This window comes from Lacerta agilis, chromosome 16 (genome assembly GCF_009819535.1).
Source record: "Lacerta agilis isolate rLacAgi1 chromosome 16, rLacAgi1.pri, whole genome shotgun sequence".
NCBI lineage: Eukaryota > Metazoa > Chordata > Lepidosauria > Squamata > Lacertidae > Lacerta > Lacerta agilis.
This window is the reverse complement of record NC_046327.1, coordinates 31,134,219-31,149,315: the sequence shown is the minus strand read 5'-3', so window position 1 is coordinate 31,149,315 and position 15,097 is coordinate 31,134,219. Positions and strand designations below refer to the sequence as shown.

The 15,097-nt window shown below is 51.4% G+C and overlaps 2 protein-coding genes across 2 annotated transcripts; both read right to left on the bottom strand.

Moving 5' to 3' along the window:
• Window positions 1-208: 208 nt before the first annotated feature.
• On the bottom strand, window positions 209-2,337 carry LOC117061133 (ATPase SWSAP1-like; the record flags this gene model as incomplete). The annotated part of the gene is made up of 2 exons (XM_033173817.1): window positions 209-1,296; window positions 2,164-2,337. Coding segments are annotated over 2 exons (702 nt in total), but the record flags the coding sequence as incomplete, so codon positions are not given.
• A 9,488-nt stretch (window positions 2,338-11,825) lies between these two features.
• Window positions 11,826-13,589, bottom strand: LOC117061106 (ATPase SWSAP1-like; the record flags this gene model as incomplete). Its single annotated transcript, XM_033173793.1, has 2 exons — window positions 11,826-12,547; window positions 13,416-13,589. Coding segments are annotated over 2 exons (702 nt in total), but the record flags the coding sequence as incomplete, so codon positions are not given.
• Between the last annotated feature and the right edge of the window lie 1,508 nt (window positions 13,590-15,097).

Here is a 15,097-nt window from a genome sequence, read left to right as displayed (position 1 = left end):
TGCAGGAGCTCTCACTGCTGCTGCGCTACCCCGCTCAACAGCTGTTGGGCAGGAAACTGTACTTACCCTGCTTATGTGCATTTTGCTTATGCACATTAATGCTCAGAATGTAAGCCCTAAGTGGGGAATTGCCTGTATGTGAAAGACTCAACACCACTTTCCCTATCTGCTGTAGTGTAACCAACATAAAATAGGTCAACGGGGGGGATAGAGATCTCTCTCTCTTTATTTGCTCAAGGTAACACAGTGTGAAGAATCCAAGAGGCACTTTTGCTCACCCACTCCATAGGCAACTGTCCACATCTCTCCCCCAGATCACGCTCTGAAAACCATTTCCCTCACACCATACAACTGGGTTTTTAAAAATATGAAATAAATAAATAAAAATCAGAAGTGTGATATTTAATCTCTTGGCGTTCTGTTTGCCGTGTCTTAGGGCCCTGCTTCCTTTCCAGGGCTTTTCTCTGCAACTGGCAAAGCGAGAAAGGCACATTTCACGTTTGCGATCGGAGGTGCAGCAGAGCAGATGGGGAAGCTGAAATGTCTCTATAGTACAGTATTGGAACTTGCTGCTCGTAAAAAAAAAAAAAACAACCTCTCAGCCCAAAGTTGGGAAGAAACAAACAACAAACCGGAGTAAGAAAGATGTTATCACCTAGGATGTGAATGTATGTCTTTGGGTCAGAGGTAGTTGATTACCTGAACACAAAAATGACTCAACTAAGGACCACCAGAGGCCTAAAATTGGGAGCTGAGAACAGGATAGGCTTAAGCCTCAGGGGGCCGATTGCTCCCTGAAGCTGTGCACCCATCAACTTCCCCTTCGTACAGAAGCCGAGAAATCCTCATGTCTCCTTGTGGATCAAATCTCACCAGCCATTCTTGGTCCTTAGTGCCCGGCTGGGAGAGACGTGCTCTAATCAGCTTGGTGATGCCCTGGCTACCTGAATCAGCAATATCCTCTGTGCTCGGATGCAGCCAGCACTGGGCTGGGAAGTAGCGCTCAATTGCCGAGAAATACTCCGCTTGTTCCCCAGCTTCTCCAGAAAGCCTCATGGAAACGACAAGCTTGCAGCCTGCAGCAGACTCCACGGGGAGCTTCTGGCTGAAATGGTTCGCTGTGTCCAGCAGCAAGGCCACAAGCTGAGCTGCCATCGCTGGGCTGGAGCAACTGCCCAAGTATTCCTCCAAGCCATCCAGAACGACTAGGGAGAGGGAGCAGGAAAAGGTTTCATGCAGGGAGGCCACCAGCTGAAGCAGCTCCTGGAATGATGGCGGGTACAGGAAGTGGATTCTCTAGGGAGGGAAAGGGAAGAGTGTTAATGGCCAATTTGTAGGAATGAATAAGCCACACTACAGGCCAGGGCAGTGGTTGCCTCACTTGCATATTACTTTGAAGAAGAAGGAGTTTGGATTTGATATCCCGCTTTTCACTACCCGGAGTCTCAAAGCGGCTAACCTTCTCCTTTCCCTTCCTCCCCCACAACAAACACTCTATGAGGTGAGTGGGGCTGAGAGACTTCAGAGAAGTGTGACTAGCCCAAGGTCACCCAGCAGCTGCATGTGGAGGAGTGGAGACGCGAACCCGGTCCCCCAGATTACGAGTCTACCGCTCTTAACCACTACACCACACTGGCACCCTGAGCAAGGACAAAATTTGGTGCCCCCCCCCAATATTATTATTTTGCATCCCCTCGACTCTGTGCCCTGTGGGGGGGAGACACTTGCAGCACCCTAAACCTGGTACTGGTGGTCCCCCCACAGGGCACGGAATCGAGGGGATGCAAAATAACATTTTTGGGGGGGCACCAAATGTTGTCCTTGCTCAGGGCACCATATTACCATATTTGTCCACTGGTGCAGCAGTGGACTTTGGTCTTTCAAATTTCAATAGCACCTTGAATGAGGACAAAATGTGATACCCACCCACCCATAATAATTCTTATTTTCACAATAATTCATTTTGGTACTGCTGCTCTTTTATTAATCTCAGTAGGGACACACATAAATACTGTATAGGTATTTTTGTTGTTGTTACGGTATTCACTCCCTCAGCTGAGCGCCGTTTGCGGAGGAGTCGCCCACCCACCGCGCCCACAATCCGGTGCCGCAATCTGGCCTCAAGGGTGGGCTGCTGGCCCACCTACCCACCCGCCCACCCACCTGGATGGCTCCGGCTCCGGCTGCATCAGCGCCCCCGGCCGGCAGGCGCTCCAGAGGCCGCGGCGCCAAGAAGAGCGCGCGAGCCCGCGAGGAGGAGGAAGCGCCCAGCAGCGCCGCGCGGAACGAGAGCGCCGAGCGCCCCGAGCCAGCGGGACCCAGCAGCAGCAGCGCCGGCCGCGGCAGGAGGAGGAGGAGGCCTGCCGGGTCGGCGCCCGGAACCGGCTGCTGCTGCTGCTGCTGCTGCACCGCCGACATGGCCAAAACCGGCGACCGGGTGGCGCGCGCGCGGCTTTGCCGAGGGGAAGCCACAGAGTGGGCGCGGCGGCGGCGACAGCCAATCGGCGGCGCGGCGGAAGTGTATCGCTCTGCTCGGGCGGCTGGGCTGGCTTCGCAGCCGCGTGGGAACGTCCCATAGATGCGAGAGGCAGCTGGATTCGGGGGTGTTTTTTTTTTTGTCTCCTGCTACTGATCCTTTCTGAACAGGGTGGTGGGAGAGACAGGTCGCCAAATCGGGACATCGGCACCGCGCTCCTTTTACGCACAGCAAGGGGGCTACATGAGCCGCCTCTCCTTGGATAGTGTTGGATTGGGGACTCTCTTTTTTTGGCACAACGGCGATCTCATTGTTGCCAGCCCTTAAGGAGTTCCGACTTTGCTAATATGGCGCCCTGGGCCAAGCCAAAATTGCCTTTAGCTTCTGCACCCCTCCTTTGCACACCTGTTAACACAACCACATAGGCATTTTCCGCAACAGCTCGGCAGCACAAATTCCTTCTGCAGGCAGGCACCCGTGCACAAGAAATGCGCTCCACTCTCCACAGCGGACCCATGCTCCCTCGCCCTCTCCAATTTCCCCTCTGCAAGCTGCATCCATGGATAGAATTTCCCCTCTGCAAGCTGCATCCATGGATAGAACATGGCACCTAAATATTTCCATTCTGCACCGTGCAGCATTTGCATGACCCCCTCCTGACAGCACCACACACAGAGGGATAATTCCCACACCCAGCTTGATGGGCACATGTGCAAACCCATATAAGATCTGCATCAGAGGGAATAGCACATGCCTCTTTGTCAATTTGAGCATAGTTGCGCTTTGTGGGCGACAACATACGGGAATAGAAAAGAATGGGCAGGCCGGAGGCCTGGGCAGGCCGGAGGCCTGGGCAGGCCGGAGGCCTGGGCAGGCCGGAGGCCTGGGCAGGCCGGAGGCCTGGGCAGGCCGGAGGCCTGGGCAGGCCGGAGGCCTGGGCAGGCCGGAGGCCTGGGCAGGCCGGAGGCCTGGGCAGGCCGGAGGCCTGGGCAGGCCGGAGGCCTGGGCAGGCCGGAGGCCTGGGCAGGCCGGAGGCCTGGGCAGGCCGGAGGCCTGGGCAGGCCGGAGGCCTGGGCAGGCCGGAGGCCTGGGCAGGCCGGAGGCCTGGGCAGGCCGGAGGCCTGGGCAGGCCGGAGGCCTGGGCAGGCCGGAGGCCTGGGCAGGCCGGAGGCCTGGGCAGGCCGGAGGCCTGGGCAGGCCGGAGGCCTGGGCAGGCCGGAGGCCTGGGCAGGCCGGAGGCCTGGGCAGGCCGGAGGCCTGGGCAGGCCGGAGGCCTGGGCAGGCCGGAGGCCTGGGCAGGCCGGAGGCCTGGGCAGGCCGGAGGCCTGGGCAGGCCGGAGGCCTGGGCAGGCCGGAGGCCTGGGCAGGCCGGAGGCCTGGGCAGGCCGGAGGCCTGGGCAGGCCGGAGGCCTGGGCAGGCCGGAGGCCTGGGCAGGCCGGAGGCCTGGGCAGGCCGGAGGCCTGGGCAGGCCGGAGGCCTGGGCAGGCCGGAGGCCTGGGCAGGCCGGAGGCCTGGGCAGGCCGGAGGCCTGGGCAGGCCGGAGGCCTGGGCAGGCCGGAGGCCTGGGCAGGCCGGAGGCCTGGGCAGGCCGGAGGCCTGGGCAGGCCGGAGGCCTGGGCAGGCCGGAGGCCTGGGCAGGCCGGAGGCCTGGGCAGGCCGGAGGCCTGGGCAGGCCGGAGGCCTGGGCAGGCCGGAGGCCTGGGCAGGCCGGAGGCCTGGGCAGGCCGGAGGCCTGGGCAGGCCGGAGGCCTGGGCAGGCCGGGCCGTCCTGTTATATACCTGCTGGGATTGACAAGTCATGTGACCCTCACCCTCACCTGAATCTCATAGCTCTTCTGATTCTCATAGCTCTCACCTGAATCTCATAACACAAGGATTACTCTTAATAGCACCAGTTTTCCTATAACTTGATATTGCTGGATAGTTTTGATCAACTGCAAAAGCATTTGTAGTTTGCTTTCTGTTGCCACACTGGAATGTTTCTTTATTAGTGCCACTTTGTTTTGTATGATTCCTTGCAAATGAAGGAAAACAACTTTTCTGCTTGTATACATTGATAATATAATTTTGGTTACTGAGGACAAACAAGACTGTACAAAAACAACATTGGGTGCTGGCCATGCTGCAGTGTAGTGCTTATGCGACTGTGAATAAAAGGTGGCTGGGCTCATTGTCTCAGGGTTTCGGGGGAAGAGGTGACAAAACTGATTTCCAATAAGTGCCCCCCCCCCTTTATTTCCATTGCAAGTCCTTGAGTCTGTACTCTGAATGGTGACATCAGGGACCTAGAAGGTGCAGGGCTTGTCAGTCCAACCCCTACACAGTCTCATCAGGGCTGACCTTAAGGCAATTGGAGCATTTTCTCCATGCCACGAAAAATCTTAATGTGCCTTAATCATGCCCAGTTGCCTTTTTTAACGAACTAAGAAGCCCCAAATGCTGTAACCAGGGTTTTTCCCCCAGCTGGAACTCACAGGAATTCAGTTCTGGCACCTCTCAGGTGGGCATCATTGCCATCATAAGAAAACAAGGGAGGCATTCAAGGTGAGTTCTAGCACCTCCCCCCCCCCTTTTTTTTAAAGAAAAAGCACCGTCTGTAACTCTCTTCTCACTGGAGAGTTGCCCTTGAGTGCAATTCCTTGGGATTTTTCCTTGCCCCTCTCCAGGCACGCAGGTTGCCCTCCTGCGCATATACATAGTTCACCTGTCTTCATTCTGACTTTGTGTTTCGGAGGTCATTTTGAGACATGAGGGGCAGGCAACAAGGGGCTTAATTAAAACATTTAGCAGTTACTAAATGCTGGTGCTTTCAGCGGACCGGTGCCACCATCTGCTGCATGCTTGGCAGTGCTGAGGCATGGAGATGCATGCAAACCCTCACCATCTGTCGAGTGTGAAAGGCGTGCATGAGGATGGAGAGGGAGGGTTGAGGTTCCTGCCATGCAAGGCAAGGTAGGAGCTGGATTCTTCTTGGTGCTTGACTTGCAGGCGGGGGGGGGGGGGGGGTCAGGTCTGATCTTTGCGTTAGATCAGGGGTCAGCAACCTTTTTCAGCCGTGGGCCGGTCCACCATCCCTCAGACCATGTGGTGGGCCAGACTATATTTTGGGGAAAGAAAAAAGAACAAATTCCTATGCCTCACAAATAACCCAGAGATGCATTGTAAATAAAAGCACACATTCTACTCATGTAAAAACACCAGGCAGGCCCCACAAATAACCCAGAGATACATTTTAAATAAAAGGACACATTCCAGTCATGTAAAAACGCACTGATTCCCAGACCGTCTGTGGGCCGGATTGAGAAGGCGACTGGGCCGCATGCGGCCCCCGGGTCTTAGGTTGCCTACCCCTGCGTTAGATGCTGTCCTGCTAGATCCTAGGCCAGGGGTAGGCAACCTAAAGCCCATGGACCGGATGCGGCCCAATCGCCTTCTCAATCCAGCCTGCGGACGGTCTGGGAATCAGTGTGTTTTTACATGAGTAGAATGTCCTTTTATTTAAAATGCATCTCTGCACTCTGGGTTATTTGTGGGGCATAGGAATTTGTTCTCCCCCCCCCCAATATATATAGTCTGGCCCACCACACGGTCTGAGGGATGGTGGACCGGCCCACAGCTGAAAAAGGTTGCTGACCCCTGTCCTAGGCACAGAGACTCCATCTGAGATGTCAGCAGCTACCGCCATATGATGGTAGCTCCCCTATGAGCGAAAGTTTGTGGGCTTTTTAGTTGAGAAAGAGAAGCAAGTAAGGGAGGGAGAAGACAAAATAAGCAGCCTTTTGATCCAAATTCTCAACTTACCAAGACCCAAGAGTTCAGTTGGGTTCAACTTTCTTGCAGGTGCTGAGGTTCTCCTCTGCGCACGAGTATTTTACTAAATTATTCTAAGTGTGCACTACATTATTTTAAGTGTGCACTGTGCTACAATGTAAACCTAAAGGTGCAATACAGATGTCTGCAAGCACACATATCGTATAAGTCTGCTTGGTCAGGGAGTAGTGAGGATTGATGGACAGGAGCAGATCTAGGTTTGCCCTGTGAAATCACCCTTGGAACAAAAGGTCTGGCCAAGTCACAAAAGCTTCCGGATCAACATCTCACAGCAATGCAGGCGTATGGTCAACTCCCAGAAACTGTGGTTGCCCAGATAACATTTCCAGGTATTAAAAAGGAATGGGGGGGGGGACCCAGGAAGCAGGCATCATGTACTATATGTGTGATTGCCAGAGAAATGTCCTGGGTGTTGCGTCTATGACAGCAGCACTGTTGCCTTTACCAGGTCTGCCATACATTCGGGTTTTCCTGGACATATCCGGGAATCGGACTGCAAAAATAAATAAATCTGGGTGGGTTTTTGCTTGGGAAACTTGGACGTATGGCAAGTAGGGAGATAAAAAAAAAACCACAATACCATATTTGGGGGAGATGTTCCCAAATAAAGCTCAACAACCCGCCCCCCCAAAAGTCCCAACAATTTTGTGCAGATTTTCACTTTGGGGAATATGACAACCCTACCTTTACTGACTTTGCAATGGGTGCAAACAGCAGCCGTTTGGAACAGCTGCAAACTGTGGAAGCTTCTTCCAGAAGAGGCAAGGAAACCTACCTCTTTGTTGTATTTTTGAAAAGCATTATACGACTTACCTTTTAAAAAATGTTGGACGAGATCCAGAACAGAACCTGTATAGGCCCTTGTTTCTGGGAGAGGGGAGGCCCTTTTCCCTGTTCCATGAGATGCTTGGGAGGGCTGGGGGGGGGGTTGCATTGCAATGGTCCCCTGCAGCTCTGCTTTGGCCTGGCTCATGAGTCCCGTCCAAACAGGCAGCTTAAGCCCAGCTGTGGTCTGTTGCAGCTCAGGCCTCACCTTCCAAGAAAGTTTCCCTGGCCGCCCCAATATTTCGCCAGAACTGCCTTTAGAACCGCAGGCCCTTTGAGAAAAGAAAATGGCTTGAATCCAATCGTCTGTTGGGGGAGTGGAGCTCACATGTTGTTTCTGGGGAAGCTATGGGGCTGCATCTGGTGAAGAGGGGCGTGAAACCTACAACAGTCCCCCTTCCTGTGTCTGTGGTTCCAGTACAATGGGACGCGGGTGGCGCTGTGGTCTAAACCACTGAGCCTCTTGGGCTTGCTGATCAGAAGGTCGGCGGTTTGAATCCCTGCAACGGGGTGAACTCCCGTTGCTGTCCCAGCTCCTGCCAACCTAGCAGTTCGAAAGCACGCCAGTGCAAGTAGATAAATAGGTACCACTGTGGCGGGAAGGTAAACGGTGTTTCCGTGCGCTCTGGTTTCCGCCGCAGTGTTCCGTTGCGCCAGAAGCAGTTTAGTCATGCTGGCCACATGACCCAGGAAGCTGTCTGTGGACAACTGCTGGCTCCCTCGGCCTGAAAGCGAGATGAGCGCCACAACCCCATAGTCACCTTTGCCTGGACTTAACCATTCAGGGGTCCTTTACCTTTTTACCTTTACAATGAGATGCACATGGTGGGATGCAAAACAGCTCAAGCCACCATCGGAAACACAGCAGAAATTACAGGGTGTAGAATAAAAAAAATTAAAAAAAATCCTTCCAGTAGCACCTTAGAGACCAACTAAGTTTGTTCTTGGTCCTGTATACCTGAAGGAGCGTCTCCACCCCCATCATTCAGCCCGGACACTGAGATCCAGCGCCGAGGGCCTTCTCACTGCGAGAAGCAAAGCTACAAGGAACCAGGCAGAGGGCCTTCTCGGTAGTGGCGCCCGCCCTGTGGAATGCCCTCCCATCACAGGTCAAGGAAATAAACAACTACCTGACATTCAGAAAATACCTGAAGGCAGCCCTTTTTAGGGAAGTTTTTAATGTGTGATATTTTTGTATCTGATTTCTGTTGGAAGCCGCCCAGAGTGGCTGGGGAAATCCAGCCAGATGGCCGGGGTACAAATAATAAATATGATTATTATTATTAGCTTTCGTGTGCATGCACACTTCTTCAGATACACACGAACGCTCATACCAATAACAAACTTAGTTGGTCTCTAAGGTGCTACTGGAAGGATTTATTTATTTATTTTGTTTTGACTATGGCAGACCAACACGGCTACCTACCTGTAACAGGGTGTAGAATCTCCTTCCAGTTCATCATGCACCCAATTACAGAACCGGCGACTGGGACATAATGCTACATATTGCTGAGATTGTTTTAAGACTAAGCAGATATAAGGAGCAGAGAGGGGAACACGACGACTTCCTGGTGCTGAAGTCCAAATTCCTGCAGTGCTCAAGTGGTACAAGTCTTGCTCCAAAGCCAACCAAGCTCTGGTTAGTGCACCCAACCGTGCCTGCTGTGTGCAAACGTGGCTCCTTTTGCAGCTTGCATCGAACCCTCTAGTATCCAGTTGGCAGTAGTTATTGTGGGTGGTGTGGCTTATTGTTTCTATTTTTTTTAATTGATTATTTTAATTTAACAAAGAAGAGCATCTTAATCCAACTACTATCGTATAACGTTACAAAATGATTCCCTTTCAAAAAAGAAAGGGAAGGGGAAAAGCAAATAAAAAAAGGAAAAAGGAGAGGGGAGGGAAAAATAAAAAGCATATATATATATATATATATATATATATATATATATATATGCATGCTGATAAACATAAACATGCATATCTTCCACAAATTAAAATTGGGAGTACACATACCAGTACCACACAACCCTTTTCTATGTTAAAATATCTCATGTTTACTTCTAAAAGTGCATTTATTTGTTCACAATACCCTACATCTTTTAGTATTGTAAAGACAAACAGAAAATAGGAAAGAATCAAACCTGTTAATCTCAGGTGAAGGTACTTCACCTGAGATTAAGATTGATTCTTTTCATGTACATGGTAGGTCCTTTACTCTTAATTTGTGAACCATTGTGTAAATACTGCTTCTGGTGACTGAGGAGGTGGGGAAGGACTAGACTGCATTTTTACATTTTTTGATGGTACTTCAAATAACATGTTTGTTTTACATGCAAATAAATTTTGTTTGATAGGAAAAAAACCCAAAAAAACATGCATATCTTCATATTCCACCACCATACCAAAAAAATTCCACAAATCTGACTTCCTGTCACATCCCTTTGCATCTACCTTTTGTACAGCAGAATGTAATCCAAACAATAAACACACACACACACACACATATATATATATATATTCACCAGTACATTCTTAGCACATTATACGTCTAGAATTTCCCAACTCGTTATTTACACTCAAAAGCTGGCATGGAAGCAAAGCTGTCGTTATATTTCCCCCCCCACATATCTCGAATATATATCCCATTTCCCCACAAATTTCTGCTTGGAATTTCCTCTATGATTGTTAGTTAACAAGGCCATTTCAGCGTATTCTTGTAGCTTACTCTGCCATTCTGGAAGTTCCTGATCTTTCCAACCTTTTGCTACCGGTATTCGGGCCGCTGCTATTGCATATAGAAACACTTTCTATGACTTAGTTGGGATTTCTTTGTCCACCATACAGTTATTGCGGGTTGTGTGGCTTACTGATTCTAGCAGAGGGGTGGCTGGGCAAAAAGCATGGCGAATGATGCCCTGGAGCTGTTCCCTGCTGCCTTGAAAGAGGTGATGGAGCTGCCACTCCTAAAGGAAGTGGCCCTGGACATCTTAGACTGGGAGAACTACTGACCAGTCACAAATACCCTTGGTTGAGAGAAGGTGGTGGGGAGCGTAGAGGTTTGGAGCTTTCAGAGTTAACAAGCTCAACCAGGTCGCCCCGCCCACAAAAGGAAAAGCATCGCTGGAAGACTCTGTGTAATGTGATACTTGTTGTTTCTGTATCTTTCTCTTTTGTTTTTGGCAGGAGAAAGGAGAAGGCTAAAATGTCGTGTGTGTCTCCTGGAATGTAATTTATGCCTTGTAAATAAAGCTTCTAGATTAGGAAAAGAAGCTGGACTCTGTCGTCTATAATTGCTGGCATGCACACACAACGTTGCGCGACGAGACTCTGCGGATGGCACAGGAGAAGCAAGTGAAAACGCACAGCAGGTACATGCGCAGCAGAAGCTTGCCGGACTCCATTTGTGTGCTAAGTTGGTTTGAAGGCTTTCCAACAATCCAAAAGCCTTACAGGGAGGCTAGTGGCTGGACAGCTGCAAGCATGTGGCAAATTGATCCTGCAGATGGTGCTTCTCTACCCTGAAACACAGAGGCACCAAAACGACCAATCCACCATGAAGACAGGCACCGGGACGAGTGCAGGGCAGCAATGGGAGCGGTGTACCCAAATCAAGCCCCTAGTGTTATATTTCACCCCAGAGGAGCACATTTACAACAGTGAACAAACCCAGGGGGAATCTGAGGGATTTCTCACATCGTCGTGCATTGAATGCATGCCATGTACTAGGCCACAACTCCCTAGGAAGAGCATGGATCCCTGCAATCCCTGCAGTAAGGTTCCTGCTCCACTTCTGTGCCTTTCAGTAAGGTTTTGTGGGGGAACTTCCCAGTCAAATGTGCTCTAGGTTAACCTGTGCGGGTATGTGGTGGTGCTGGGAACTGAACACACGCTTTCCCCTACATCCAGGTAAAGCTACATGGCTTTTGCACTCAAGGCATATTTTTGACTATTCTGGGAAGCAAACATGAGACATGACAGACATACGGGCATCCCGCCCGCCCCTCACTTGTGTGCGATTGACTCGCATGCGACTGCGCACGTGTGTCGCCGGGAAATAACTAAATAATTCAGTGCTAACCTGGAATGGTGGGAGAGTCCTAGTGGCTTGCGAGGAGACCCTCCCCAGAGCCCAAAGTCCAGGGAAAAAATACTCCAAGGGCTCCAAAACGGTGTGCAGGAGCTCTCACTGCTGCTGCTTATGTGCATTTTGCTTATGCACATTAATGCTCAGAATGTAAGTGGGGAATTGCCTGTATGTGAAAGACTCAACACCACTTTCCCTATCTGCTGTAGTGTAACCAACATAAAATAGGTCAACGGGGGGGATAGAGATCTCTCTCTATTTGCTCAAGGTAACACAGTGCGAAGAATCCAAGAGGCACTTTTGCTCACCCACTCCATAGGCAACTGTCCACATCTTTCCCCCAGATCACGCTCTGAAAACCATTTCCCTCACACCATACAACTGGGTTTTTAAAAAGATGAAATAAATAAATAAAAATCAGAAGTGTGATATTTAATCTCTTGGCGTTCTGTTTGCCGTGTCTTAGGGCCCTGCTTCCTTTCCAGGGCTTTTCTCTGCAACTGGCAAAGCGAGAAAGGCACATTTCACGTTTGCGATCGGAGGTGCAGCAGAGCAGATGGGGAAGCTGAAATGTCTCTATAGTACAGTATTGGAACTTGCTGCTTGTAAAAAAAAAAAAAAAAAGCAACCTCTCAGCCCAAAGTTGGGAAGAAACAAACAACAAACCGGAGTAAGAAAGATGTTATCACCTAGGATGTGAATGTATGTCTTTGGGTCAGAGGTAGTTGATTACCTGAACACAAAAATGACTCAACTAAGGACCACCAGAGGCCTAAAATTGGGAGCTGAGAACAGGATGGGCTTAAGCCTCAGGGGGCCGATTGCTCCCTGAAGCTGTGCACCCATCAACTTCCCCTTCGTACAGAAGCCGAGAAATCCTCATGTCTCCTTGTGGATCAAATCTCACCAGCCATTCTTGGTCCTTAGTGCCCGGCTGGGAGAGACGTGCTCTAATCAGCTTGGTGATGCCCTGGCTACCTGAATCAGCAATATCCTCTGTGCTCGGATGCAGCCAGCACTGGGCTGGGAAGTAGCGCTCAATTGCCGAGAAATACTCCGCTTGTTCCCCAGCTTCTCCAGAAAGCCTCATGGAAACGACAAGCTTGCAGCCTGCAGCAGACTCCACGGGGAGCTTCTGGCTGAAATGGTTCGCTGTGTCCAGCAGCAAGGCCACAAGCTGAGCTGCCATCGCTGGGCTGGAGCAACTGCCCAAGTATTCCTCCAAGCCATCCAGAACGACTAGGGAGAGGGAGCAGGAAAAGGTTTCATGCAGTGAGGCCACCAGCTGAAGCAGCTCCCGGAATGATGGCGGGTACAGGAAGTGGATTCTCTAGGGAGGGAAAGGGAAGAGTGTTAATGGCCAATTTGTAGGAATGAATAAGCCACACTACAGGCCAGGGCAGTGGTTGCCTCACTTGCATATTACTTTGAAGAAGAAGAAGGAGTTTGGATTTGATATCCCGCTTTTCACTACCCGGAGTCTCAAAGCGGCTAACCTTCTCCTTTCCCTTCCTCCCCCACAACAAACACTCTGTGAGGTGAGTGGGGCTGAGAGACTTCAGAGAAGTGTGACTAGCCCAAGGTCACCCAGCAGCTGCATGTGGAGGAGTGGAGACGCGAACCCGGTCCCCCAGATTACGAGTCTACCGCTCTTAACCACTACACCACACTGGCACCCTGAGCAAGGACAAAATTTGGTGCCCCCCAATATTATTATTTTGCATCCCCTCGACTCTGTGCCCTGTGGGGGGGGAGACACTTGCAGCACCCTAAACCTGGTACTGGTGGTCCCCCCACAGGGCACGGAATCGAGGGGATGCAAATAACATTTTTTGGGGGGCACCAAATGTTGTCCTTGCTCAGGGCACCATATTACCATATTTGTCCACTGGTGCAGCAGTGGACTTTGGTTCTTTCAAATTTCAATAGCACCTTGAATGAGGACAAAATGTGATACCCACCCACCCATAATAATTCTTATTTTCACAATAATTCATTTTGGTACTGCTGCTCTTTTATTAATCTCAGTAGGGACACACATAAATACTGTATAGGTATTTTTGTTGTTGTTACGGTATTCACTCCCTCAGCTGAGCGCCGTTTGCGGAGGAGTCGCCCACCCACCGCGCCCACAATCCGGTGCCGCAATCTGGCCTCAAGGGTGGGCTGCTGGCCCACCTACCCACCCGCCCACCCACCTGGATGGCTCCGGCTCCGGCTGCATCAGCGCCCCCGGCCGGCAGGCGCTCCAGAGGCCGCGGCGCCAAGAAGAGCGCGCGAGCCCGCGAGGAGGAGGAAGCGCCCAGCAGCGCCGCGCGGAACGAGAGCGCCGAGCGCCCCGAGCCAGCGGGACCCAGCAGCAGCAGCGCCGGCCGTGGCAGGAGGAGGAGGAGGCCTGCCGGGTCGGCGCCCGGAACCGGCTGCTGCTGCTGCTGCTGCACCGCCGACATGGCCAAAACCGGCGACCGGGTGGCGCGCGCGCGCCTTTGCCGAGAGGAAGCCGCAGAGTGGGCGCGGCGGCGGCGACAGCCAATCGGCGGCGCAGCGGAAGTGTATCGCTCTGCTCGGGCGGCTGGGCTGGCTTCGCAGCCGCGTGGGAACGTCCCATAGATGCGAGAGGCAGCTGGATATTGGGTTGTTTGTTTTTTGTCTCCTGCTACTGATCCTTTCTGAACAGGGTGGTGGGAGAGACAGGTCGCCAAATCGGGACATCGGCACCGCGCTCCTTTTACGCACAGCAAGGGGGCTACATGAGCCGCCTCTCCTTGGATAGTGTTGGATTGGGGACTCTTTTTTTTTGGCACAACGGCGATCTCATTGTTGCCAGCCCTTAAGGAGTTCCGACTTTGCTAATATGGCGCCCTGGGCCAAGCCAAATTGCCTTTAGCTTTCTGCACCCCTCCTTTGCACACCTGTTAACACAACCACATAGGCATTTTCCGCAACAGCTCGGCAGCACAAATTCCTTCTGCAGGCAGGCACCCGTGCACAAGAAATGCGCTCCACTCTCCACAGCGGACCCATGCTCCCTCGCCCTCTCCAATTTCCCCTCTGCAAGCTGCATCCATGGATAGAATTTCCCCTCTGCAAGCTGCATCCATGGATAGAATTTCCCCTCTGCAAGCTGCATCCATGGATAGAACATGGCACCTAAATATTTCCATTCTGCACCGTGCAGCATTTGCATGACCCCCTCCTGACAGCACCACACACAGAGGGATAATTCCCACACCCAGCTTGATGGGCACATGTGCAAACCCATATAAGATCTGCATCAGAGGGAATAGCACATGCCTCTTTGTCAATTTGAGCATAGTTGCGCTTTGTGGGCGACAACATACGGGAATAGAAAAAAATGGGCAGGCCGTCCTGTTATATACCTGCTAGGATTGACAAGTCATGTGACCCTCACCCTCACCTGAATCTCATAGCTCTCCTGATTCTCATAGCTCTCACCTGAATCTCATAACAGAAGGATTACTCTTAATAGCACCAGTTTTCCTATAACTTGATATTGCTGGATAGTTTTGATCAACTGCAAAAGCATTTTTAGTTTGCTTTCTGTTGCCACACTGGAATGTTTCTTTATTAGTGCCACTTTGTTTTGTATGATTCCTTGCAAATGAAGGAAAACAACTTTTCTGCTTGTATACATTGATAATATCATTTGGTTAATGAGGACAAACAAGATTGTACAAAAACAAGATTGGGTGCAGGTCATTCTGTAGTGTAGTGCTTATGCGACTGTGAATAAAAGGTGGCTGGGCTCATTGTCTCAGGGTTTCGGGGGAAGAGGTGACAAAACTGATTTCCAATAAGTGCCCCCCCTTTATTTCCATTACAGGTCCTTGAGTCTGTACTCTGAATGGTGACATCAGGG